We start from the raw sequence: 27,738 nt of genomic DNA on the forward strand, positions 1-27,738 counted from the left end.
GAAGTGGAAAGGGGCTCCCACCTCCCTCTGATTCACCAGCCGGTTTGCAAGGAGCTGCCAACTGCAGCAGGGACGGGAGGGGAAGCTTCCCCTTCCCCTGACCCTGTGCCAGAACAAAATCTGTGAATGCATCAACCCCCCTGCAAACTGCAGCCCAAATCCCGCTGCATGCAGGCACAGGTGCCCGCAGCCTCCGCATGAGAGCCCGCAGCGCCAGCAGCAAAATGCCGGCTTTTGCGGGCAGAGAGAGGAGAGGTCCAGGTCGTGGGGGGGAGGAACAGGGGGGATGCGGGACCTTTCCGCTGCCGAAGATGCTGAGGGAGAGGAGAAAGGGGGAAAAAAAAAAAAAAAATAGTTGGAAGGCACCAGGGAGGTGGAGGAAGGAAAAGGGGAGGAGGAAGAGGAGGAGGTGGGAAGGGGGGAGTGGGAGGCTGATGGGGAGGGATGTAGCCCATCGGCAGGCGAGCTGCAGGGTGGGCAGCCGGAGGGGCGGCTTCCGGGGAGGTTATAAAGGCAGGAGAGGGTCTCTGAGCGAAGCGGGGGGGTGAAGGCACTTACCCACTTCCTTGCAGCCCCGGCGCGAAGCCCCGAGGATTTTGCAGCCCCGACGGCAGAAGGAGCCCAGCAGAAGCGGGGAGCGCTGCCGGCCATGCCCCGGGGAGCTGGGCACAGAGGGAGTTAAGGATGGTGCCCAGCCTGCGTCCTGCCCTCCTCCTCCTCCTCTTCCTCCTGCAGGTAAGGTGCTCGCCAGCCCTCTGCTCCCCCGGGGACCCTCCTGCCTCCCTCCCCTCGGCACCCTGCCCCGCTCCGTGTCTCCGCGACGACTTTGCCCTTTCTTTCCAGGAAGGGAAAAGTCAAAGGAGACACAAAGAGCCCCCGGGAAGGATCCTCCACCTGAGCATGGGGTCTTGGCAAGAGTGCCCAAAAACTAGCGGGGAGGGGGCTAGAGCCAGGGACTCACCACCAGGTCCCCCCGAGAGCAGCCCGGCTCTCCCAGCAACTCCCCACCTCATGCCTCCCAGTGAAACCAGCTGCCACCAGTAGCCCTTAGCCACCCCCTCCCAGCAGCCTACTCTGGGGGTGTGATGGATGGGGACAGCACAAATGCAAAGCTGAATTCTTCCCCCCGCCTTTGATTGATTTCCTAAAGAAACCTCTCCTTTTTTTTTCCCCCCACCCGCAAATCTCAAGACTTTCCTCTCTGAATTGCTCACGGTGGAACTGGAGCCACTGCTAATTTTGCAGCTCTGCACAAAATGCAAATGCTTTGTCAGAAGCGATATTTTTCCCTCCCTGAGGGCTCATCAAGAAAGCAAATGCTCCCAGCCCAAAGCATGTTCAGATCCCAGACCCCAGGGAATGAGGCGAGGAAAATGTTTCCAGTGAAATCCCGAGCATTATTTTAACAGACCTAGGTGGGCAGTTAAAAAAAATGACCAAGTTTTTGATTAAATCTCTGTGTTGAGAGTGTTAAAAAATAAATAAATTTGCCTGGCTCTCTGCAAAATGCTGTCTCAGTGGCCCAGTTGTGACTGCAGAATCAAAAGGACGGAAAACACGGAGGGTCAGCCCTCACTGTTAGCACCTTTGTGGTTCATACCTGCAGGCTGGTTTCTTACCACCCAAATTCAGCTGCACCTTTGGATAAAAAGTTCTCACCTGGGTGAGAAGAGCTGATGAGCACCCAGTGACTGCCCTCCCTGCCAAGTTGGTGCTGCTTTTTAAAGCTTCTTTTGCTTTTAACTGCACAGCCCCATCCTGTTTTATAAGAGTTGTTTTTTTTTTTTGGGGGGGGGGGGGGGGTATTCCCTAGCTCAGGTTTTGCTTGGCTCCAATATAAGCAATGAAGGTGAGATAGAGCAGGAGCTCTTTCCCCCACCCAGGTGCCATTTGGATGTTACATGGGGACACCGTGGGCAAAGCCACCACCCTGATGCAATAGGAGCAGGATCTGGGATAGGGACAGCCAAGCAAGAATGACAGATCCCTGTAGCTACTGTGGGAGCAAGAAGTGCTCAGAAAAACAGTGCAAAGGTACTGAGACACAGCTCCCATGCTCTGCTAGACCCCGCCAGGTTTGGGGGTTTCCTTAGCCTCTCCCACATGTTCCCCAAGGGTGGTCTTCCTGTGAGGATGGGGGCTGAGTCCTCAAAACCCTTCCAGAGTTTGAGATAGAAACCACCCAGCACTGGGGCTGGGGCCAGGAAGAGGGTCACAAAAAGCAGCCCAAGCAAAGAGGAGTTTCCCCCAGCCAGCCCTGAGCAGTGCACCCAAGCTGAAAAACACTCCTTCACAACCCATCCATCTATTTTGTCTTAAAAATATATGTATTGAGTATTTAGATCCTTTTCTAGCATGATCCTACACTCTCAAAGAACACAATGCCCTGGCTCCATGATTTTCCCAGTGGTGTCGGGACTGTCCCCAAGGTCTGGCAGTGCAGCCCAAGCTGTGGGCAAAGCCAAGCTTCTCTTGGGGACAGGGTTAGCTAAAAGAAACAGGAAAACTCCAGCCTCAACCAAGACCTGTCTCTGCAGCAGCTTGGCTCTAACAGAGCCAAGGGGCAAGTCTCTCCTGCTTGGGCAGGCTTTGCGTCCTGCAGATCCCTGGGCTGGCACAGCTAAGGTGTTCCCTGTGCATCAGCTCTAGTTTAGCATTGGTTTGTCCACCTTGCCATGCGGAGCAGACGTCCCTTGAGAGGGTCGGACAGACAGACATGGAGGCAGGCAGCTAACTTTGGGATCTTGCTCTCTGGCATCCTGCACATCATATAAACAAACTAAACACGTGGTTGAAAAGAACAAGTTCACGTGCAGTGATGTCAGGAACTGATGACATTTCGGGGGCTGATAATAGTGTAGAAATGTCTTACAGAGAACCAGGTCTGATGGTGGGGGGTGGTTTCCCCTATCCCTTGATCCGCTCCAGCAACAATAAGCTCCAGAACCAGCTCCCCACCCCTTTGCTGCTGTGTAGGACACGGAGACACAGACACTGGGGATCTCCTCCAGTCCTTGTATTCCTTAAAAGCTGGAGTAGATGCAGTGTGTATGAGCTCACCCCCGTGGTTTCACATTTTCAATGAAGAAGTGAATGGAAATGGCACAGCTTGTTCCCAGAATAGCTGCTCTCTCGCCATAGGATGAATATATAGAAATGCAATGAGAATAGCCTGCACAGAAGGCTCGATCCTGCCCTGAAATACAGCCCTGCTCTCCAGAAATCTCGCACAGGACTGGCTCAGAAGTTAGCTGGGAGCAACCAGCTTGAGCTGTGGTCCGAGGCTGCAGCATTTGGAGAGGTTACATCTGTGTTTTTAACACAGGAGAAGGGTATCCAGACCCAAAGCCAAGCACAAATCTTTAGTGGAAGTCCCTGAGCAAGCAGCCCAAAGAGCCTTTCTCCAGTGCTTGAGAGCTGTTGCTCAGGAGCGGATGGCTCTTTCCGAAGATGGGAGAACATGCCCAGAGGCCCATCTGTTATATTTTTTTTCCCCCAACTGTATTTTTCCTAGCAATACCCTGGTTTATCAATGAGTCGCCCACTGAGAAGCAATTGCCTCCATTCAGACAGCAATGGGCAAAGGGTGTTGGCCTTTCGCGGACAATAGCCCCCGTTCCACCCTGAAATCCTGCACGGCTCAGCCTGAAAACGCAATGGCAAAAGCAGCCGATGTTTTGCTGTGGTCAGGGTTTCCCCAGACGTGAACACAGGTAAACTGGAGGAAAATTATTGGTGAATTGAATGGCAGATACTCAGCCCAGGGCATAACCCTCAAAAGGTGATGGGTGAGGGAGAGTGATGAGACAGGTGAGGTCTGGGTTGTGGGAGGCAGCTGGGGACAACAAATCTTCAACCCCAAAAGTCAAAATATCTGAATGCACAAAGGTCCCATAATTAAAGTCTGCAGGAGAGTTTAATACAAACACTTCAGAAAAGCAGTCCTGTAGATGTGCCCATCACTCCACGTCTTCTCTAGCAGCCTTTCCTCTGGCCAACCCAGAAGCCATAGGAGCTGCTTTGATTTACAACGTCTCCTTCCCCAACTTGCTTGTGTCGTTAGCTTCCAGCACCCGAATGACATTATTCTTTTTCCACCTGTCCCCAAAAATTCACGTCCCTTTTGATAGATAAATGAAGTCAGAATTATTTATGTGCAGTGAGAGACTGGAGTGTAATCCAGGAAAACCTTTAATTGCCCATAAATCAGGTTTTACAGGCACTCATTTAGCCCTGATTGATATTCTTTTGTTAGGTTCTGCATCCAGCATGCTCAGAGAGAGACTCCAAACAGAATAAATGTTCACACCAAAGCCTCCGTCAGAGGCTGGCCCTCTAACATGGCTAAATTCATATGTTCCCAGATTTTAATGCCAGATGGAAGCATTATCGCAGTCTGCTCCCTGTCTCCTCCCCCCCCACACCCCGGGTAACGTTAGCCATAGAAAATCCTCCCCTGGTTCTTGCTTTGAGCCTTGATCTGCTGCTTTGCCTCGATGCTTGCAGGGCTCTCTGTGGATTTGCACAAAAGCAAGTGAAGGAACAACAGTTCAAAAAGCGGGGGCTCGAAGAAACCTTAACTCAGGGCATGGCAAAGCAGATGACTGTCAAGGCATGGAGTCGTACAGGGGGCTTTCATGGGCTGGGAGCTCCCTGGGGTTATCATTTTTGGCTTAGGACTTTTCCAAGGGATGAGAGCCCTCCAGGTGAGGTGGTAAGAAGCTGAGCAGCTGCAGTGGCTGGAAGTCAAGGAGCTGAGGACAAAGGGGTGAAAGCAGGGGACGGGGCGGGCTGGAGGCACCATGCCCACCTCCACGTGCAGCCGACGGGCAGCTCTTTGGGTGAAGCTTTGCAAAGGCCACTTCCACCTGCAGCTGTGGTGTCAGCAAGTTGTGCTGCCCTGTGCCCTCCCTGCACGCCTGCTGGTGTAGCTCTGCAACCCAAGCTTGGCATCCAGCTCTTGCCGTGCTCACTGCAGTCAGCACCCCCAGTCTGGTGCCTTTTCCTGCAGGATCGCGGCCAAGAGCAGGATCAGTCCTCAAGGTAGGTCTGGGACAGAGACTGCTCAGCCCTTCCCCAGCCTGTATGTCCTGACTGTCCCAGGCGGGACTTTCTTCTTCCACACTTACTTTTGAGCAAGTGTGAAGCGGTGTTACAGGGTGGCAGCAAGCCCAGCTGGGCTGGAAGGATGGACCAAGGGGAGTGGAAGGTCCCTACAGCAAGGACACAACAGGGTGGCTGGTGCTGCACCCATGCTGTGGTGAGCAACCATGGACACGTGTCCTTGGGTGAAGGAGCCAGCAGGGCAGAGCTGCTCAAAACCAGGTTTTAAGTGCATCTGATCAGGAGCAGAGGCCATAAAAAGTGTCTCCTAAGATAGATCCTTCCAGCCCAGGTCCTGTCCCCAGGTGCTACACGCAGGAGGATGTGACATCCCCTTCCAGATGCCTTCATCCTGAGGGATTTCCTGCAGTGACTGAGCCACTGGGGCTGCTTTCTGCTGCTCACAAAAGACCCCCCCACAACCCACCTGGGGGGGTCTCGGATGCTTTCACCATCCATCAGTCCCACTGACCTCCCTGACTCTGTGAAAAGCCACTTGCTCGCGTCTTGCTAATCACTCTGCTCTCCAGTTACAGCCCTGTTGGCCACGGAAAACCCAAGCCCCATCTTAGCTTGCTAATTAGGCCACGAGCCATCTATCTCGCAGCTTGGAGCTGTCAGCCCTTCCTGCCATGCAGATCCGATCTTGTTTGAGGCAATGAGATCTCAAGGGGGGGGGACAAGCCTGTCTCTGGGTAATATAGGATGGGGGGGTGATGTTTGACTCAGATGTTAGTTCATTAATTAATATCTGTGGATTGCTTTGGAGAGAGAAAGCACTGCAGGGGAACATTAATTCCTAATTATTGTTAATTGAATTTTGCTGCTAGGTCAGTGGCAGGTCAGAGAGATGGATGCTCCGTGCACACACATGTGCGTGTGTGTGCGTGCGAGTTTGCTGCTCACACCCAGATCAGCAGTGAGATCCTGAGCATCCTCGCGCTGATGAGCTGGAACAGCTTTAAAAAAAAAAAAAATCAAGCAGCTCAGGGCATGGCTGGCAGGATGGGCTGGGGACATCCCACCCTATGTGGTGCAGCAAAGCCTGAGCAAGATGCCCTGTGTGCCTCTTTTTCCCTTCTGGCCCAAGTTTGATGTGCTGGGGGTGGGACACTGACCACAGCTGTGCTTGCTGTGGACAAGATACAGCAAATGCTGGAGCAGCAGCATGTGGCAGTGTCCCAGTCGTGCTCTGCAAGGTCTAGGCTTAATCAGGTGTCCTCAGCATCTGCTGGAATGCCTCCACATGTGAACTGGAGACGTTAGCAGAGCCTGGGAGGGAGCTGGGTGGCTGCTGAGACAACAGCGGTGGAGCCATGGGTGGCTCCAGATGGAGGAGAAGCTGCTGCCAGCACGGGGCCATGCAGCTCCTGGCAGAGCACCATCCTCGTGGGAGAATGCCATGGCTGAGCAGGACCTCTGTGCAAAGTGGTTGCTTCTGCAAAAGCAGATTGCTTGTTTTAGCCTCCACAGCTGAACGCTCAGCAGAAGCTCTCTGGGATTTTGGCAGCCTGGGAGAGGTCGCAGAGGTTTTATTCACTGCAGAGCATGGTTTTCAGCAGCTTGTGTCAAAACAGGACCGGGAGGGCAGAGGGAAAGGGCCGCTGGGGCATGCATGGCTCCAGCTCAGCCAGGCTGGGACCTGCTGGCTGCCATGTGGCAGCTTACAGCAGGGATGCTTTGGCAGGCAGAGCTGTGCAAGGACAGAGCTTTGACCTATTCCTTCTGCAAAGCCTGCAGAGGAGTTAAAGTAACCTGCAGGGGACAAAACACGCAAGAGAGCCTGGCCATCAGGCTAAATGGGCAGAATGCTTTTGGTTCATGCAAATGCACCTGGAGTCACTACCTTATCCCCTCCAGCTGCAAAGCCGACAGGACCAGGTAAAAAGGCTGTGGTGTGAGCTTTGGCCACATTGCAGTGAGACAAAATTCAGAGTTTGGTTTAAAAGCAAGCAAAAACTGGTAGTTTGTTTTGTTCTATTTTGGGGATTTTTTTATTTTTTATTATTTTTTGGTTTTGCAGTTTTAGCTCACTTACAAAGCCTGCCCAGAGCCTGCACTCCCTCTCTCCATCCTCACCCCCTCCAGCAGTAGCTCAGTCCATGTTGCAGCCCAGTGCCAAGACCTCTCCCTGTGTCTGGAAGGAGAATGGGCACTGCCAGGCTGGAGCAGGCTGTGATTAGCACAAAAAAGTCCAGTTAACACTTGCAGGCCTGTTCAGGTAGGCAAACCATCCCAGGCCCTTTGGGGAAGAAACCTTTAACCCCAGCTGCCTGTGCAAAGAGCCACCGGATCCAGCAGGCACCGAGCAGAGGGGATCCAGCCCCACTGCACCCCCATTTTGGCATCTCTGGAGTTCGGGCACTCTCATCTCTGGGCTGTGCTTCATCCCCACCGATCCCAGAGCATCACTGAATGTGCCCAGATCCTGCGGGACCAGTGCAGTGGGAGCCCTTACAGAGCTTGGGGCAGGGATCTGCTGCCGGATCCCCTGTGCCATCTGGAGCAGTCATAACAAGGAAGCTATTCTCAGCTCCGCTTGTATGTCTGCCTGACATCTCTCTTGCTGTCAAAACCAGCTTCCTAAGGCAGTAAATAGTTGTTTGGAAAAGAGCAAGTGGGTGCTGAGCTTTTCTCCCCGTCTGAATAAATTCTGCTTATGCTTTGATAGGGTGCAGGAGATCTCTGGATGTGCCAGCAAGAGGAGCCAGTGTTTGTATGTCTAAAGGGTATGGGGAGGACACAGTCCTCCCTACGCAGGGTGGTTTTTAAGGTAAATGGCACTCAGAAAGGGAGATAAGGCATGGAGGAGGAAGTTTCTGGGTTCAGCCTCGTCCACTGTTGGTGTCCATCCCCTGAGCAGAGGGATCGGCCCCGGTCACCCCTCTCAGCTGGGGGAGGAAGCAGGCAGCTGTGCCTTGCCCTTGCAATCACTTTCCTCAACTTCAGTTTCCCCAAACTCCTGCAAAAGCCAAAGGAGCAGCCACCTGCAGTCCACGTGGCCTTCTCCAGGTCATCCACCGTGCCTGCCACTGATTCCAGCCCCTGCTGGCAGAGTCTCTAGGTTGTTCCTGCCGCACAGGACCAAAGGGCTCGTTGCAATCGCTGCTGGAAACCATCATTCAGGAGCAGCTTTTCCAAAATAGCTCCCCAGGTAGATGGAGTAAATGGTTTTCACTTCCAGAGGAGCTGCAGAGCTGCTTGGGAGCTGTTCTGGAGAAGCTCTTGCTGATGGGATAGTTTCTGGTCAATGCTTGCCAATACTGCAGGAATAGCAGTGCTCGTAGACAAGCCTTTCTCCTAAACGAAGGCTTCATCCAGACCTGATTGACTGGATCAGGTCTCCTTAAGGATGCATATTAGCATCTTCCCACTGACAGCTTACAAGGCTGTGATTTTAATAAGGTATTGCAAATCTGAGCGCAGTGTCAGGCTCGTCATGTTTCCCCTGCCTGCTCTCAGGATGCAAAGATGCTAAAACTAAAAATGTTGGTTAAAATGCTAAATAGCAGAAGCTCTGAGGCCTGGCGGGGGCTGTGCAGGGCTGCAGCATGAGTCGCTGGGGAAGATGTTTTGGGGCAGAAGATGAATAATGGGTGGGAAACAAAGCAGAGAACATCAGGCCCCCAGCCCCAGGCTGGGAAACCGGTCCCACAAACAGGTGCGCATCCACCATGCAGATTTGGGGGGTGACATCCATCAAGACATGGGCAAGCTCGGATCTGACCAACTTGCTGCCACATCCAAGAAGGCACGGGGGAGCTGTATATTGTGTGTATAACCCTGCTACCATCTGATTTCTCCCCACGCAGGCGTTTCTCCTGTGGGATAGCCCAGTGGCAGCCTCCATCCAAGAGCAGTACTGCGAGAGCCTGCCGCCCGCCACCAACCACACAGGTGAGTGTCCTGTGTCCCCAGCCTGCCCTTGCTTTGGTCAGAGCACCTGGGGCAGAGGTAGTCGGGGTGGGAGGGAGGTCTCTGGGCTGATCCAGCTCCTTTTCAGGGGGTGGGGATGTGCTGAGGCTGCATTGCAGCCCCGTGGTGAATGCCGCATCAGCACCTTTGCAGGGTGTCAGTTGAGGCAGGTGGAAGATGCAGAGCTCAGGAGAGCTAAAAATAGAGAAAATAAATTGTGCGTGGGGCTGAGCTGGAGGGGGAGGTGGGCAAAGAGACACCTGCCCTGTGCCTGCTCCAATGCTGCCCCTTCTCTGCATGTCCAAGGACACCAGGAGCCAAAGTGGTCCTTGGTACCAACTGGGGACCATTGTCCCCTACGTCCATGCCTCACTGGGTTACTGACAGATTTAGGGAGAGGAACAGTGGCTGAGGGAGAGGAGAGGAGCTCCCAGGGACCAGGAGAAAAGCCCTCCCTGGCTCAGAGTTGCTACAGAGTTCGTTTTCCCACAGTTGAAAGAAGACAAAGCGTGCACCGAGCAATTGCCCTGCTTGCCCCAGTCCCTGCTCAGCAGAGCATCCCTTGCTGTCAGGGTGACAAAAGGCTGACGGGTGGCTCCCTGCCACACCACTCCCATTAGCAGCAGATTAAAAAGTACTTTTTAAGCAATTTCTGCTTAACATCAGCTGATTCTGTGCCTGGCCCATTGGCAGAGCCCAAGGCATGGTGCTGCGGAGCATCCCAGCCTGAGACATGCGGGTAGAAAGCTGAGGGTAAAGCAAGGCTGGAGGTGGAAATGGAATGCCTGCGTGTCTCTGTCCTGGGTGCTGTGCAGGTGGGAAGCCCGGTCATAACTCAGGGGCTTTGCTCCCTGAAGGTTTCATTACTCTGCTCAGCAAGGAGTGTGTCCTTGGCCGCATTAAGCTGTGATAAATTTTGCTTTTGTCTTCTTCTTACGCTCCTACCTGGTGCAACCTGTGTCTGACTCTGATCCACGGCATGGTGGGGTGCACCAGCCAAGCACCTCCAAATCTTCCCACGACGCAGGAGCTGGCCCATGGCACAAGCCAGGGTGGCAGCAGCCCCTAGATCCTCCTCGTGCCCAGCTCATGGCCCTCGTCACCTGCTGCTGTCACCTCCTGAGCCTGGGGCAGAGAGCAGGGAGTGGGGAGCATTTTCAAGCAGCGCGTGCTGCTTTTTACAAGCACTGGGCTTCGTTCAGTTGGGATTTACTGGTGTAAAGCATGGCAGGAGTGAGTGCGCCTCAGCCCCCGTCACTCTGGGATGGAGAACACAACATGCCAGGCTGCAGATTTGCAAAATCTCCACTCTCTGACCTGTCATGCCTGGGTAACTCGATCGATTTGGGATGGGGATGGTGCACACGAGAGTTGCTCCCAGCTCGGGGAGGGGGCTTTGAGCAGGAGCTGAAATTAATTGGCTTACGTCTGTTGCTTGGTAAGCGGAGCTCAGCGTCAGCCCTCATCCTTGGGGCCCATTTAAGCCCTGCCTGATTTAGGCAGCAGTTCTGAGGGGGAGATATTTACAAAACTGGCAACTTTGTTTCGAGGCTATTTAACGTGGAGACTTGTTAGGATGATGCTAATGAGAATTGCAGCAAGGCCGTGAGACTTAATTTGTTAATGTCTGTGTAACCCTTGGGAAATAGCACGTGCTAACAACACGAGCCCACGGATCCTCAGGCACGTGAAGCAGTGGGCCTGCCACGGCGTTGCTCCTCCAAAAAAAAATAGCCCAGCCTGGTCTCTCCCCCCTTCTCACATTGCGAGTCCCTTCATTACTTAATTTCACACTTTTTAATGAGGATGCACAGCTGTGCAGTGCTATTGCTGGGCGCTGGCACTCTCCAAAGCAAGTGCACTGAGCTGAAAAGGTCTCTGCTCCCAGCAGGGTGATGCAGAGAGGTCCGGGTGATGCTCACCAGGTTCTCATCCATCATCCTCTAAACACCCTGTCCACAGCGCAGTGTGGTGTCCCTTGGCATTCAGCCTCATCCGGACCCCTGCAGAGATGTGGTGGCTCAACCTGACTGAAAATACCTCTTGGTGGGCCTGAATCTGGCTGGTTGGCACCCGTGCATGTAGGTTAGCTGCTGCATCGCTGAGGCTGCTTTTCTGTTTACTCCTCCAGGCAGAAATTATATCAGGCTGGACCTGAGATCAACAAGGTGCATTAGAAAAATCGGGTCGGCTCACACCTCCAAATGTCTGGAAGCCAAAAAATTCCCAGTATAGGCTTAATTAATCAAAAGAAATAACAAGGATCAACATCCCTTGTCCAGGGTGGAAAGGTGCTGATCCCAAGGGCTCCCTGCCTCCAGATTGCTGCAAACAACAAACTGTCTTCCTGAAGATTTTGGCTCCCCAGGGCCTGTGCGCAGCTGCTTCTCCCTTTGCCCTGCCACAAAATGGCTCGCAGAGGGACGAGGTCGTTTCCCCCCTTGGGGATGAAGCATCCCGCTGTGGCCGCAGGACAGTTTCCCACCATGGTCTTTTCCGGGGAAAGGAATTAAGAATCTGAGCAGATGGGAAAGCCTCTTCCTAATTAATAGATAAGACTTTTCCAAAGCAGCCCAGCAGAAAGCACTCGAGCAGAGCGGGTGCTCCCGGGGTTATTTTGCTTTTCATAACATTCAAGCTTGGATCAGCCCAAGGAGCTGGCACCCAATTGCTAATAGCCCTGGCTGCTCCCGGCTGCACGATTCACCACTTTAAGCCATTAAATTGTTATCACAATAAATTGTTATCCTCAATCTCGTGTGTGTGCCCAGGAGTGAGCATGGAGCACAGCTGATTTCTTCCCAGGAAAGAAGTGCTTTGGGCCACTGCATGTTCAACTAAAGCAAGGGAAAATGACACCAAAGCTAGGCAGAAATGAATAAAAATGTTTGTTTGTTTTTTAAAAATGAGCCTTTTTCAAGGGCAGAAGGGAGCATTTAAATAAAGCAAATTGAGCTGGTCCGGATGCAGCAAAAAGTGGTGGCTGAGAGGCACAGGAGAGCAGCAAGCAATGCGAGCATTTCCTTCGCATGTGCTTTGCTGGACAGGTCTGGAGACATGTTTTGCAGCAGGTGACATTTTGACCAGGAGCCTTCCCACCCGCTCCAGCCCCACACCACTGACACCACGACAGCCATCCCTGCCTGAGCCGCAGCTCTTTCATTCACTCTCTGACTCCTCCGGGGAAGAGACTGGAATTTAAATTCATAAAGGTCAAATTAACAACATCAGTGCCTCTCTTCCCTTCAGCCTCATTGGCATCTCTCCCACTGATGCAGAAATACTAATAAAAGGGCTAAAGAGGCAGCAGGGAGTCCTGGCAGGGACTTAGCACCGAGGGATTGCAGTGATAGGCTCGGGAGCTGAAAATTTTGAACTCACCTACATGAAAAAAAATCAGGGTGTTTAAAGTGTATGCTGGTATTGATAAAGCCATTCTGCTCCATCATCTGGGAAACAGGGATGTCAATAGAAACTTGCTTTTATTCATAGGTTTTGTTGTAGTGGAAGAGGGAAGATAGTGATGATTTGAGGTTTTCTGGTAGGAAGCAGCATGCTGGCACATCTCAGCGGCAGCTACACCAGTTAAACTGCACTTTGGACTGAATGCAGTAAAATCCTTGCCAGCTGCTCCATTCCGTTTTAGCCAAATCAGAGAGGAAACCTCTCTCAGCAAGGGATTGCAATTCTTTGCTCAGCCACCAGCAAAGCCCAGGCGAGACCAGGGAATAAACCACTGGCTGCTGCCCTTGGCAATGACACAACCCCGGTCACACCATGGGTCGGATCAAAACAAGATCTGCCCCAAACCAACCCACTACATTACATATTCTGTACAAATATACGATCCCTATCCACCACATTATATACTCAATACATATATAAGATTCACATAAGCTTGACGTGGATCAGTCTCAGGTGACAGCATCGCACAGATGCATCCCATTGATGGCAGAAGCTAGGCTTGGTGCCTCCTGTTTATCCTTCTCCAGAACAGCAGCGAAGACCTCAGGGGACAGCCAACAATGGTGAATAGCAACAAGCTGAAAATTCATTACGAAGACCCTTTGCTATCATAACGCTTAATTAGCCTGTGTAATTATTTTTCTTTGAGGATCATGAAACTTGAATGCTTGGGAAGATTGCTGGAGATTTTTCTAAGGTCTGGACTCTTACAGAAGTAAATAGAAACATCCAACACCAACTAAAGCAGCACTGGGTGTAGGGTGTGAGCAACAGCTGGGGTATTTTGAGACAACCACAGTGCTCCCAGACAGCCTGTGTATCCATCCTCAACTCAGAGGGAAAGCAAATAGCTCCACCACCCCACTTTCAGCCCCATATTAATGTAAATTGCCCCTCAGCGTTGTTTCCCTTGGTGCCTCCAGGTGTTCCTCATAAACATTCAGCACCTATCCCTCCTGAGCACATCAGAGCCTTTAAATAAGAGCATCCCCACCAAAGCTTTTATGTGGAGGTATTAAGATAGGGAGTGGCTCCTTTTGCTCTACCAGCATGGTAATACTGCCTGGGTGCAGATGACTTTTCACAGTGTGGGTCTGCCCTTCAGGTGCTGCCTGCAGTGAGTATGTTTTGGTTAGACATGGAAGTGAAGCCCTGATTATTAAATACAGGCCCCCAGAAGTGATGGCCAAAGCAGGGGATGTCAGCCTGCTTGAGAAGCAGTCACAGAGGCCGTCGGGGTGGACAGAGATGATTGTGGTTGAGTAAGATCTCCAGACGGGTAGAGATATGAGCTAACGCATCTCAGCTCTTACTCAGCCTCCTGGGACACCTGAGATAAATAACTGTACCACTCTCAGCATGGAGTGAGCCTATGATTCAGTTTTCTGTTGTGTCTCCTTGCCCCTTTTTCATTGTGCGGAGGGAGAGAGGCTTTGCCTCCAAGCAGCTGTAACTTGCTGGGAATTCAGCAACAAGCTGTGATGCTGCGCGGCTGCAAAGCTTTGCTGGGGTGTGAGCTGGGGCTGTGTTTATTGATGCTGCTGTATCAGCACAACTTTTGCTTTACCCCTCTTCATGCCATTCTAGTAAGGGTTTGATGGTGCAATCATGTTCCAGGCCTCCTGGCACCAGCTTGAGGGCACTGCAGCCATGCGTCTGGTGGTGCTGGCACAGGACAGGCTTGCTCTGTCCTCTTTAATTTTGTTCCAAATCTTCTGGTGGATCAGCTGGGACCAGGGCACTTTGCCCTGCCAGGCTTCGTACGTCTGCGTGGCTTTAGCCTGGAGCCATCTCAGGAGTTTCTGAGTTGTGGAGGCAGGCTGGGGAAGGCTCTTTTATAGAAACAGAAGGGAATCTGCTGTAGTTATCCTGATGCAGTTATGTTACAGCTGTCTCAGGGTAGGTCCCTGGACTGGCATTTTTCTTTTCAGGAGAAAGGAAAAGCTTTGCTTTGTTCCAAAGCTGCAAAAGCCTGAGGGAAATAGGGTGAGAAGGGATTTGAATGACTTCCCCTGTGCCACGTTCCCTGTCTCAAAGCAGGACCTGATACATATGCTGCGTTTCTGTGTAGGAGGGAGCAAAGTCTGGGGGATTTGGGTGCACATAGGAAAGTCCCTGACCTTTCTTGCTGCAAAGACCAAAACTGTGGCTGCACCGCCAACAGTGCTGAGAAAGCCGGAGCAGGTGTCTGCAGAACCTGGGAGAATAATCCCTCTGCAAATAGGATGGGCCACGAAGCAGATCTGAATGCATTTAGCACTGATACATATCATTTCCATGCTAAACAGAGCTCTAAATGCTGGGAGCTGCATGCCTCTGGGGAGCAGCTGGAGCAGACGGTCGTGATGGGCGAAGGGGACATCGCAGCCCTCCCTGCACTGTTCTCTTTCACTGGTTTACTTTAACCCTTCCCCAGCAAGAGACTTTCTTCCCTATATGCTGGACATCACAGCATTTCTATGATTCAGAAAGTGGGGGAAATATTATAGCTATATTATTTGTTGGTATATATTAATATATAATATATTATAAATAAATATATAATATAAACTAGATTCAAAACTGTCTGGATGGACCTCCAAATGCCATTTCCAGCAGCACTGGGGCAAAGCCTGCTGTGAATCGGGTGCAGTTCCAGGAGCTTTCTGCAGCCTCACACCACTGCAACCCCAAGCCCAAATCCCACTCCACCCAGTAACCTTGATCTGTGGGACACGGAGGGGCTGAGGTCCTGGTGATGCTGCTCCACCTTGTGCTGGCTCTGTCCACCCCGCATCCCCGCCGTGGTGGGATGTGACACCCATCTGCTGTCTTTGTCACCTGGCAGGTGGTTGCCGTGCTCTAATGGGAGTGCCAAGCAGTATTAAATCAAATGCTTTGGAGAAATACAGAGGTATTATATCCAACCTTGAGCAGAACTGTAACAGCACAGTGCCATTTTTGCCTGGTCACATCATTTCCATGAACTTATGGTTTTGGTTATTAATGGTATTGCAGTGGTTTTGCTTTACTAATTGGAAGAGTGCTGCTGCCCGCCTCTGGCTCTGCTGACTTTTAATTGCTGTGTCTTGCTGCTTGTCCCCTGTGAGCAGCCTGCATTTGTGCCTGAGCACAACCTCTGGGATGCAAGACGGGAAACTGAGGCATGGGAGACTGGAATAAAATGGGGGTTGTGCTCAGCCCCACTGGTCACAGAGAGACTTCTTGACATTATCATTGCGCAAGCCCTGTTTTCTCATGCTGGATTACTCCAAATGAGTATTTTCTACTGCAGGTATACGTGTGGCTTCCCAAGTGGCTAATGGGGGAGGGAGCGTTCACACCTTAACTTTGTCCTTAGTAGAAGCAATCACCAGTTCTTTATCTGAATGAGTATTATAAAATTTTAAATAGGGACTTCATTCCCTATGACCCCTCTATTTCTCTGTCAAGTTTGGGTCAAAACACCTAAGGAGCTCAACAGTTGCTAATAGATGCAGATGAGCACAGATGTGCACCCTACATGCGTGATTAAATGCAACTTTTTTCCTAAGAAGTACTGGCTTAGAACAGTTAACTTAAAGGTTGCTACAGCAACCATACACATTAGGAAAGCTAAAAGCAAAGGTCACTGTTAAAATTAATTTCTCCCTACAAGCTATGGAAGGCAGAAGATAGTGTTCTGCACACTCGGATGTTTCCCCAGCTCACACACTTGGAAGTTGCTTTCCCTTGCAAAGAGATTTAAACCAAACCTTCCTTTTCTTCACACTGAGAATTTGCTCTAAGAGTGTCCCAAGAAACAACAGTATCAATTTTTCAGATAAGCAATGAAAAAAATATTATGCTTCCCCACCCCAAGATCTTTCATCACAGTAATAAAGCAACTCTTTGCTTTTCTGTTCTGCTGTTTTTTTAGCCAGCTCTACCCATAGGATGTCTTGGGAAAGGCTTCCAAACAGCGACCTGCTCTGTGTCGAGTCCTGGTGGAGAGGAAACGCTTTGTTCTCACACCCAAAGAGCTGCAAACTGGGGGTAGTTTGCTTTTGGAAATGGCAATGTCTGGCTCTGTGCTGGCAGCACAAACATCTCCGTTACCCAGGAGCGGTTTGCACTGAACTCTGCCCCTTCCTGGGTCTGCTGCCTATCATCCATCTGCTGCCTGCTAGGGATCGCATTGTATTGATATCACAGCCGTTGTGCCTCCTACCTCACTTTGAGATGTAGCTAGGACATATTTAGCTACAGTACATGTTGTTCTAAATATACACAAATTATACATAAAAAAGCCTGCAATCTGGCCTACCTAATGTCTACATTAACACACTTGTGTAGCTGGGAAAAGCACACAAGTCCTGCTTGAAATCTGAAATAGCAGCAGCAGACTTGGAGCTTTCTTCTTGGGAAAGGCTGGAATAGACCAGCAGGGATGGCCAGGAAGATGTTGGAGCCAGGAGGTGTGAGAGGCTTGGAGGGGCTCTCCAGCACCAGGCTGCAGTCACCACTGGGACAGCAAAATTATGGCTGTAGCAGGGCCAGATGCCAAAGTCATGGCTGAAGAAAGGAGCAGGGCTGGAGGACCAGAGCAGGGGACCTCAGGTGGAAAGTTGGGTCAGAAAAGCAGCCTAGTACAGAACCAGGCTTAACTTGGGTGCTCAGGCAGAACCCAGGCAATAGATATGGAAAGGATGGATAAGTCAGCCCCTGGGGAGCCTAAGCACAGACAGCATTTGGCGTCTGCCTTGAAGCTTCCCTCAGAGCTGAGCTTGCAGCAACCCATCAGCTCAACTTGGACCACAGCCCCAGCTCCCTGGGCAAACCCTGAACCTTCAATGGCCTGGAGATGGTCCTCGGTGGCCTGGAGACCTCCACTAACCTTCAACCCTTCTCCCCACCAGGGCCCCAGTGCAACGCCTCTGTAGACCTGATCGGCACGTGCTGGCCCCGGAGTGCGGTGGGACAGCTGGTGGCTCGTCCTTGCCCCGAATATTTCTACGGTGTGCGGTACAACACCACAAGTAAGCTGGGCAGCGCCGGTGGGGACAGGATGGGTAAGGGGTGGGGGAGCAGAGACCCGGGGACACAAGTGACAAAACATCCCTGGGTGCAGAGCTTGTTGAGGTGCTCTGTGGTATGTGTCAACCAAAAAGGGAAGAATCCTTCATCTCAAATTTTGGAGAGGGTGGTTGTATAAGGAGATGCTCCTGGGTATGCACTCGTGAAGGGGAAGAGGGCTGACGTCCCCATCTTGGAGACAGGGAGTGAAGGGAGAGCCTGTCCTGCTGTTGGAGGTGCTACACAGGTCTACAGCCCCCAGCTGAGCAAGGACACGGGGACCTTGCAACTCATCTCCCAGCACGGGTGACTGAGCTGTCACTGCCAACGACGTGCTGGGAACAGGGGATGAAGTGAAGGCATTTGGAAAGCCCCCAGAGCCATTCCTAGCACGCAGATGAGTTTCTGTCCACCCAAACGCTACTTCTGATGAAAGAAACATCTTGCTTCATGCAGAAAACATCACATTTTCTGTCCCACACCCTTTCGCCACTGTGGAAGATCACATGCATACGGCTCCTGCTTGGCGGTGCCGTTCATGCAGCTGCAGGAGTCTCCTTGCATTAATCTGCACTTATGCCTGCCTAAGAGCCATCCCCATCCCTGTCCCATCATATCACCCTGATGAGGCTCACGGTCTCTCCTTTTAATAGCAGAAGCCCGACATCACCCTGGTGCTGATGTTAATCAGAGGCTGCTCCGGGGCTGTCAGAGCCGTGCCTTCCTAATTAGTCTTGCCTCCTCTTGCCATCTTTGCTGGGAGGGGAAGAAAGCTCCTAACATGGGGAGAGGAGAGCAAACTTCATGCTGCCTTTGCAGCAGCACTCACTGGATGGTTGGTGATTGCTGGAACAAATGGAGGAGTTGGTTTTGTGCTGCTCCTGCTGCATCTCGGTGCTGGGAGGCATCAGGGTATCCCAGCACTGAGGAACAGTGCTGGCGCAGACCCAAAGCCCTTGAGTGGGACTGAAATGTTCCCATTAAGATATAAGCTGAATTGCCTCTGATTTCCCGGTTGCATAGGGAGCAGAAAGAGGCTCTTCCAAAAGCAATTCTGCCCAGGTCTGGAAACACTAGGATGGGCTTTCAGACCTTCCCACACCACATTTTCAGACCATGAGTGCTTTGGAAGGCTTGGGGAATCATCCCAAGGGACAGATCATCTTGAAAGCACTTCCCCAGGCCTTGCTGTTTTCTGGGGAAAAAAAGCAAAAAGCCTCCTTGCTTTCCTTTCTGTAAAGCTTTATAGAACAGTGGTAGCACCTGGGGAGTTTCATCCTGTGGTCTCAACTGAGGCAGCATCTGAGCTGGCTTCAAAGGAAAAGACACCACCGGCTTGATATCAGAGACCCCACATTAGTGATGACAACCAGGTCACATCTGTCATGTTTTGGGGTTTGTGCCCATCTCCAGGTGCTGTTACTCCTTCTGTGCACCCTCTCTTTCAGACAATGGCTACAGGGAGTGCCTCGCTAATGGGAGCTGGGCTGCACGGGTTAACTACTCCCAGTGCCAGGAGATCCTCAGTGAGGAGGTAGGAGCTTGGTGGTAGCTTGTGCTCTGGACAGGAGGGTGAGGGATAGATGATGTAATATTAAAGGGCACCAGCACCCAGGTCAGGAATGGCCCAAGGGATTTGTGGGGCTGGGTGTACACCAGCAGCCAAGTGTACAAGTTTGCATGCAGCATATATGACCCTGTCCTTGGTGCGCATTTTCATTCCTTAGCAAAAATTTTACCATTCCTGGTTCCTTTCATGTTAAGCCAAGAGGATTTGCAGTGTGGGGTATCCTCGTCCTGGGATGCCCGGTACAGATTGGCATGTCCTCCAGCCCCATTACCCTCCTCTGCTTCTCCAACTCCTTCCCAGTACAAGAACACAGTGCAAACCTCATCCCTCCCTGCTGGCAATGTAATAAAGGAGATATTTAGGAAGCTGAGAGGGATGAAAAATGGGTACCACGAATTACAAGCCCCTGAGTAGGTCAAGGCACCCCTCAGAGCAGAGGAGAAGAGATACAGGCTGTTCATTTGCAGTTGATAAGCACCTCTGGTATTTGGGATGCTGATATCTCTTGCCAGGAATGGTTTTCTCACTCAGTTAATTGCTAATTCACAGGTTGGATGAGTGCCTAACAGCAGGAGCAATCAATTAATTTAATTATCACTCATGCCTTCCTGTGATCCCTTGCTCCCTTTGCCCACATTCAGCCCAGCCTCTCAGCTGCCCCTAGGGCTAAGGGGAATGAACTGAGACATCAGATGTCATGTTGCCAGTGAACTCAGATGAATTACAGCAGGATTTCCCCAGATGATGGCTCAGGGATGCCCCAGTGCTGAGCAGGGTTGATATAGGAGCAGCAATCCTGAGCTGCCCCGGTGTGGGTAGGATGTGAAATGCCTGAGTCCATTGCATGGCCAAGTTTGTGCATTTCTGGTCCAAATTAGCCCCATCTGACCAACCCTGGTGCCTTCCAGCCTCTTCTCCTGCATCCTGTACCAGGTGGGTTCCAGTGGGCTTCTGAAAGAGGTCCCCAAGTCTGCAGAGCAGCTCTGGGAGATGACATGGTGGAGGAAGGGGGTTTGTGGGGTGCTGGGGCTTCTGCTGACCCCTTCCCTGTCTCCTTTCCCCCTCCTCAGAAAAAGAGCAAGCTTCACTACCATGTTGCCGTCATCATCAACTACCTGGGGCACTGCGTCTCCCTTGGGGCCCTCCTCGTGGCCTTCGTCCTCTTCATGCGCCTGCGGTGAGAGACCCGACCTGCTGCCCCTCTCCTGGCAGGGGCACGAGCCCAGAGAGGTCACCCCACGGCCCTCGGGATGGGGATGGACCTGGAGCCCCTTTGTTTTGCCATGTCCACCCCATGGCCATTGCTCTCTCCTCTGGAGAGTTCGTGCCTCTTCAGCGCCACGTATGGCCCTGTTCTCCCCTGCAGCCCAAATGGGGTCAGTCCCCAGACCCCCACCATGCTCTGATGGTGCCTTCTCCCCCCGTCTGCAGGAGCATTCGGTGCCTGAGGAACATCATCCACTGGAACCTGATCACAGCCTTCATCCTACGCAATGCCACGTGGTTCGTGGTGCAGTTCACGATGAACCCGGAGGTGCACGAGAGCAATGTGGTAGGTGCAGCCCAGCCCTGGGGTATGTGGGGAGCTCAAGGATCCCAGAGACAAGGCCAAAAAAGCAGCTTGAGAGGTCAGATAGGGTTGCTTGGTGGCTGGAGGACAATGAAAGTCTATGGTAAAGCCAGGTTCAATTGCTGTGCTGGGGTCTGTGTTGCTGTGTGCCTCGGTTTCTCCACTGTAACACATCCATACTCTTGCCTTTTACTGTGGCAGCACGGAAGAAATATTCTTGGTATGTTTTGGGCATGGCCCGGGTGGGAGCAACAGTGCTCCATGGGGGGTGACCAGTTTGTCTCTGAAGTAGCTCTGCTCTTCACCCTGTGTCACCTCCTAACCCCCTTGGCAGGTCTGGTGCCGCCTGGTCACTGCCGCCTACAATTACTTCCACGTCACCAACTTCTTCTGGATGTTCGGCGAGGGCTGCTACCTGCACACAGCTATTGTGCTCACCTACTCCACCGACAAGCTCCGCAAGTGGATGTTCATCTGCATCGGCTGGTGTAAGTACCAGTGCTTCCCCTTCGCCCAGCGCGTGGTGCCCACCCCCATCCTCTGCTCCTGCTCTTCTTCCACCTAAATAGTTGCAAAAAGGCTTCCAGGAGCAGGAGGATGGGAGCTGTGGGCCCGTATCAGCTCGCCCTCTGCAAGAAAATCACCGTTATAGCATAGCCTGGTTGTGATATCACACCCCTGAGGCCCATCTGTCTGTTCATCCGCAGGTATTCCTTTTCCCATCATCGTCGCCTGGGCCATCGGGAAGCTGTACTACGACAACGAGAAGTGAGCCTCACTGCTCCCTGCCTCCCCTCTGCCCCAATTCCCTGCGTGTCGGTCATGCCAGGAGCTGTGCACAAAGTGGGCACGAATCCCGCCTGCAAGGGTTCATAGGAGGCAGGGTACATGGAAAGGGTGGGAGGAAAAATGATATTCTTCCATTCTTTCTTTTATCCCACCTCTAGGCTCTCTGTGACACGAGCCCTGCCTGCTGCTGCATTTTTCCCTTCAAACTGCAAATGAGATTTTTAAGGGGGCAAAAGGCTAGATTAAGACAGAGCTCCTACAAAGTGTTTGCTAAATGGAGCTGGGATTTAATCTACCAGTAGAGACATAAACTACCACCACCTGAGCCATTTTCACAGAGACTTGTTAATGGAGGACTTAACAGGAACCTGATGAGTTCATCACGGGGATGGTGGAGCTGAAAGGAGCCCGCTCAGATGAGTGGCAGCTCGCCTTGTTTTGCAGTACTGGTTTTGCCCCCTGGCTTCAGCAGCCCTGTTACACATAGGAAAAGCAGCAATTTAAAAGAACCCAACTCTCAGGACACCGATACCTGCATGAGCTCCTGCAGGGTCTGCTGGGGACAGAGCCACCCTAGTCCTGTGTGCGTGTCGTGTTGTCCTTCCGTGCCCCACAATAATGAGTTCCCATAAAGACCCCATACATGGGGGTCTCAGAGAAGCTATTCTGTAGCAGCTACTCGCTGCTACAGCAGCTTAAGTCTTTGTGCCTTCACCCTATGGACAGTGACCTACAGACATAGAGTAAGGGCAAGAGTAAATCCAGGTCACTCATGCTGCAGGCTTGTCCCTAACACCTCTTGTCCCCAACACTGCCTGTCCTTGCCTTGCAGGTGCTGGTTTGGGAAGCGAGCAGGAGTTTATACTGACTACATCTACCAAGGTCCCATGATCCTAGTGCTTCTGGTAAGAGCAAAGTGACCTTGCTTGTAAATATTGGGTCCCCCCACCCAAACTGCACCTTGAGCAAATTTGGGCACCTAGCCCAAGATGAGAATCAGTGTGCATGGATCCTGATGACTTGGGAAAGGCTAGGAGAGCAGTCTGGAGACCTTGCTCTAATAGGGGTGCTCCCATCAGTGAAATCCCACAGGCACCAGCAAGTCCCTGCCCGGGGCACTGTTTGAGTGCAAGTTGGTGCTTTGCCAAGCATCAGAAGCTGCCTGGGGACCTCATCCTCATTCCTTGATCTACATCAGTTTGCTGCTGGCTGAGCAGCAGTGCTTGAACCCAGGGATCTTACAACCCCCTGGTGCTTCTCCTTTCCTAGAGGGGATGAACAGGAGCAGGGCTGGCAGGTCACAAGCAAGAGTGCAAGGCGTTTGACTAGCGGGTCCAGAACCAAGCACAAAATCCTACAGCTTTTTTCCCCCTCCCTACCCAATGCTGAGAAAACCTGAGAGGCCATTAATCACTGGCACCAAGCAGCCTCCCCTCCACCTCCCTGAATAATCGAGCCTGCTTCTCATTTCCCAGCCTGTCAGGTGGCTGGGCTACCTCTAATCTGTGCCAACTGTGCTCAGCCCCCAGCTCTGCCCTCCCTGCTTTCATTAGTGGTTCAGCAGCCAGGAGAGTTGCTCCCTGCTGTGATGGCAGCCAGTCTCCCCAAATCATTTTGTCAGCCTTACAGTCCTCCTCCCCACTTATCTTTTTCTCCCACCCTTCCCTCACCCATCTTCTGGGGTGCCCTTCTGCCCCTGCTCCCCTGAGTAAATTCCTAAATCGTATTGGAAAGACGTTTTAAAAATGGTAAATGCAGATGTCCTGCCCCTGTGCAAGGAGGGCAGCGCAGATCGTAGTGAGAAGCAGGGTCCCTGTGTACCATACCAACTGCTTCTTGCTTTTGTGGCTGCCCAGGCTTGGTTCAGGTTCAAGAGATGTTCCCAGTTCCCCTGGCACAGCCTGTTTCCTCTGCTGTGGAAACAGAAGAGAACAGGGGGAGTAGACACTAACGAGCTGCCCTCTTCCTTCCAGATCAACTTCATCTTTCTGTTCAACATCGTCCGGATTCTCATGACAAAGCTCCGAGCCTCAACCACGTCAGAGACGATCCAGTACAGGTAAGAGCATGGGGGGAGAGAAGACAACTAAGCAGAAAGCAGAACTAGAAACAGAATTGGCAGGACTGAGGGGGGACAGGAACAGCCCCAGTAGCCATGCAGCAAGGGGATGGGAGTGTGGAGACATCTAAGAGCACCTCAGATGCTTTCTGAAGACAGATGGCCATTGCTTCTGTGGTCAGTTGAAAATCCTGGTGAAGGACAGCTGGATCTGCCTTTGGAGGGAGCAGCTGGGAGCTGACCCCTTTTGCAAAAGCATCTTCTGAGGGGACCCGATCAGCTTGTTGGGGTCAGGGCTGCAAATCCTGACGTGGAAGTGAGAATTACATTGTGGCTTGGCAGCGAAGCAAATGGTGATGAAGGAGCAATGAAATGATGCCACCTCAAAATCTGCTCATGAAGCTGCAAGGAGAAAGCAGCACACAGCAGGAAGATTTAACCATTCCCTGCTGCAGAACATGTCACAGGCAGCTTGGAGGCACGCGGTCAGAGCAGCTCTGAAGTACCTGGAAGGGGAGAAGAAACCTTGGACTTTGACCGTGCTTCTCCAGATTGTTTTCTGAGCAGAGATCAGTGAATCTCACTGAGTTCAGAGAAGTAGGTTTGGAGTCGAGGGTGGCTTTTTTCAGCTAAAAATGGAAAAAAATCACATGCTGTCACTGGAAGATGCCAGCTCTCCTTGTTGCAGAGTATTGAGCTCTGGGGTGAACAAAGTTGAAGACTATTGAAATAAGCTGGTTTGCCTCAGGAAGCAATTCTGAGAGAATTTTTTTTTCCAGCATTTTCCTGATTTTGGCAGGGAAGATTTTTCACCCTGGGGCAGAGGAACATCTCCATTTCCCAGAAACATTTTGTGGGACAGGAGAACTTGAAGAGTTTGAGTGGGTATAAACTGCGCAGTCCTGCTTAAACCAGAGCCTGGAGGGCTCCTGCTCACCTTAGATGATGCCTTTTGGTAAAAGCAGATAGATCATCCACTGCTGTGACTGTTGCCCTGGGAAAGCTACACCAGAGCAGGTCATGTCCTTTATTTTTAATCTTAAATTCCAGGGTTTTTGTTATGTTCCAGTTTGCCAGCTGAAGCCCCCTCTATCCTCAGTTATTGCCAGCTCTTCTAAGCCATCTCCCAGCTTACATTGGTGGCTGGGGCTCTGCTGTAGGTCCCAGCCCACCCAGACCCACCAGGGATGACATTTCCTGCATTAAGCTACTGTTGGAATCTGTCTGTTAACATGATTTTTAAGGGAAAAAAATGTCAGTTTGGCACTGTTCATTCCCTAATCAAAATGAATGAGATACTGAGCCCCTACCCTTCCTGTGCTCCCTTGCATCAGCACAATCACTTTTCACAAACAGCACTTGTAATCTCATCAAGAAAAGATATCAAATTAATTAGCTGAGATAAGTTTTTCATAAACCTGTCTTGATAGGTTTGAATTATCTTACCCTCCGTAATTCCCTTTTAACCGAGCCCTAGATCATCCAGGCAGTCGTGTCACAGCAGCTGAAGGTCAGGTCTCGTTTATCCACCTGCTATCCACCACCCATTCTGGATGGAGAAACCAAAGAAGGTGCCTGCTGCCAAAAGCAGCCCAATTATTTGGAGAATACATTGGGAAACAGCCCAACTCTGCTCTCTCCTCCCCTTGGCACTGGTTGGTCCAGACCCAGCCCCACCAGTCCCAGTGATGCTGGTGCTGGGAGCAAGATGGGGCCAGTCCCCGTGCCCAGGGCCATGTGCTGGTGGCTCAGCTCAATGATTTCTCCCCCAGAAAAGCTGTCAAAGCCACGCTGGTGCTGCTGCCCTTGCTGGGAATCACCTACATGCTGTTCTTTGTCAACCCGGGGGAGGATGAGATCTCCAGGATTGTCTTTATCTACTTCAACTCCTTCCTGGAGTCCTTCCAGGTAAGGTCCTCAGCTTTGGCCCCATCCCAGGCCCTCACCAAGGGCTGTGGAGGAGCACAACGTGCGACTTTTGTCTCACCCCACTCCTTCTCCATCAGAAACATTGACCTCCCCAAACCTTGGCGTTGCTCCAAAGCCACTCAGCCTTGGGGTAGCTCCGCTGTGACTCTAACGTTTGTCTCCTTCCAGGGCTTCTTCGTCTCCGTCTTCTACTGCTTCCTGAACAGCGAGGTGAGCACTGGGGGTGCTGAGGTGTTCGTGCCCATCCTTAGAGGGGATGTGGGCTCAGCCTGAGGCTCTGCCCCTGCACAGGCACCCAGGTCCCCAGCTGAAGGCATTTGCAGAGTTCGGCTGTTACCTGCAGCTACAGGCACAACCACAGGTTGTACCCAGACGGGAAACTGGTTGTTCCCTGGCTCTGTGCTTCATCCTGCCAGTGGGATCTGGCATAAAACGGGAGTTGTTTCTCATGGGAAATGGAATATGTGGTTCCAGCTCCTTCTAATTTCTTTTTTTTTTTTTTTTTTGTGAGAATAGCCCATGAGTGCCCCTTCCAAACCAAACACAGCTGGCAGCTTCCAGGGCTTGGCAGTGTGGACAACTGTCTCCAGCCTTTAAAAAATATTCCCCCCAGGCTTCATATTCGTTGTGGCTTGTTGGGTTTAGTAGGCATGCTCAGCCTCCAAAAATGCGAAAAACTGAGAAACTTTGTTGCTTCTTTCACATGCAGCAAGAAAGGCAAGGCTCTTGGGGAGAAATCTTAGCCCAAATGGACCATACCTCAGAAAAAAATATTAGTTTCCCACTTTTTCCTCCTATTTGGAGGAGGAAAATCCACCCCTGAGAATAAATGCTCTGGGGGTGCATCCATGCAATTCGATGCATCAGAAGGGTCCAGGGCCCCCATCCCTGTGTACACACCCATGACACCTCTCAGGCCCTGACCCAAAACACAGCAGCAAGCAAAGGAGGTAAGAGCAGGGGCTGATCCTGGGGCTGATCCTTTCCTCCTCCTCTTCCTAAATGCTCTCACACCTTTGCTGGCTGTGATACAGTAGCTGAGCGGGAAGGCAACCAGCAAAGCCCCAGGGACTGGCAACATAAAAAGCATTTTAAAGCTCCAGAGATAATGCAGACCCCTCTCTGGGTTCTTTTTCAAACTTCTTTTCAGGAATACAAGGCAGCTGGCAGCATCCTGACATAACAGGCTCAGCTGTGCTAAATAACTCACTGATGCAATACAATTACAATATTAATATACAATATACACGTATATACATATATATATATATATACACACAATAGTAATTGTTGATGCAGGAGGAAAACGAACTATACCAGAGCTTGCTGGTGGATCAGGAGCATCTCGTGCCACACAGCTCATGGTCCTTCAACGATCTCCACCCCTCAGTCCCAGCTGGGCTGGCTGGGGATTTTGGTGTTTGTCTCAGCCGCTGTCGATGAAAAGGCATTTCTTCAATATTCATCTGCCATGCAAAGCACTTGGGCTGCTGTCAGCCAGAATTAATGTTGAAGAAATGCCACCAGCATGGACCAGACAAGCCATAAACCTCCCCAGCTGTCACTCGCATCCCTCCTGGCTCGTCACACCAACCATGAGGATGGCTGGTACCTCCGAACAGCTTTGGACCCCAGTTTGATGCTGGACCTGAATAGTGAGACCAGAAAAGAGGAGGGGGAATGGGATGCCTGGGTGCCAGCAGGACCAGGCTCCGTGCTCTCCTTTGCCATGGGGGGAAGACCACTTTGCTCTTTTATGGTTTAACAGAGGAAGCGGCTGAACTGCTCTTGGGATTTGACCTCCAACATAGCCCAATGTAGCTGCAGGACTCACTTCCTGCACCTAACACTTGTTAGGATGAGACATTTCTGTGCCTCAGTTTCCCCATGGGGAAAAATAGTGCAACACCCTTGATTTCCATTGCCTTTTGCAAGTGGGGGCCCAGATAACCCCTTCACAGTGCCCATAGCTAAATGCTTGCAGGTCATATGGTTCCTAAATGTCCCCTCTGTGTCACCTCCAGGTGCGATCGGCAGTGCGGAAGCGGTGGCACCGATGGCAGGACAAGCACTCCATCCGCGCCCGCGTGGCTCGTGCCATGTCCATCCCCACCTCCCCGACCCGTGTCAGCTTCCACAGCATCAAGCAGTCCACGGCCGTCTGATGAGCCGGGAGCCAGCTGCCCAACGCGACGGCGTCCCCGTGTCCCCCCTGCGTGGGTCCCCCGGCACGGCGTGGGAGCAGGGTCCTGCCCGCAGAGGGTTCACGAACTCACTGCAGCTGTGGGAAACCCTACAGAAGCT

General features: G+C 51.8%; 1 protein-coding gene across 2 annotated transcripts; it reads left to right on the plus strand.

Moving 5' to 3' along the window:
* Positions 1-430: 430 nt before the first annotated feature.
* CRHR1 (corticotropin releasing hormone receptor 1) lies at positions 431-27,738 on the plus strand. 2 transcript variants are annotated; one of them, XM_013196814.3, is made up of 13 exons: positions 431-735; positions 8,916-9,000; positions 17,361-17,480; positions 18,966-19,051; positions 20,158-20,264; positions 20,519-20,639; positions 20,992-21,145; positions 21,365-21,425; positions 22,279-22,351; positions 23,420-23,505; positions 25,278-25,413; positions 25,603-25,644; positions 27,459-27,738. In XM_013196814.3, the coding sequence occupies exons 1-13, from the start codon at positions 685-687 to the stop codon at positions 27,597-27,599; spliced, it is 1,263 nt and encodes a 420-aa protein (XP_013052268.1). In that variant the 5' UTR covers positions 431-684; the 3' UTR covers positions 27,600-27,738. The 2 variants fall into 2 exon arrangements, with proteins under 2 accessions (XP_013052268.1, XP_066837757.1); XM_066981656.1 differs by lacking the exons at positions 431-735; positions 8,916-9,000; positions 17,361-17,480; positions 18,966-19,051 and adding an exon at positions 19,094-20,020.

The sequence above is a fragment of the Anser cygnoides genome, chromosome 22, assembly GCF_040182565.1.
Source record: "Anser cygnoides isolate HZ-2024a breed goose chromosome 22, Taihu_goose_T2T_genome, whole genome shotgun sequence".
Taxonomy (NCBI): Eukaryota; Metazoa; Chordata; class Aves; order Anseriformes; family Anatidae; genus Anser; species Anser cygnoides.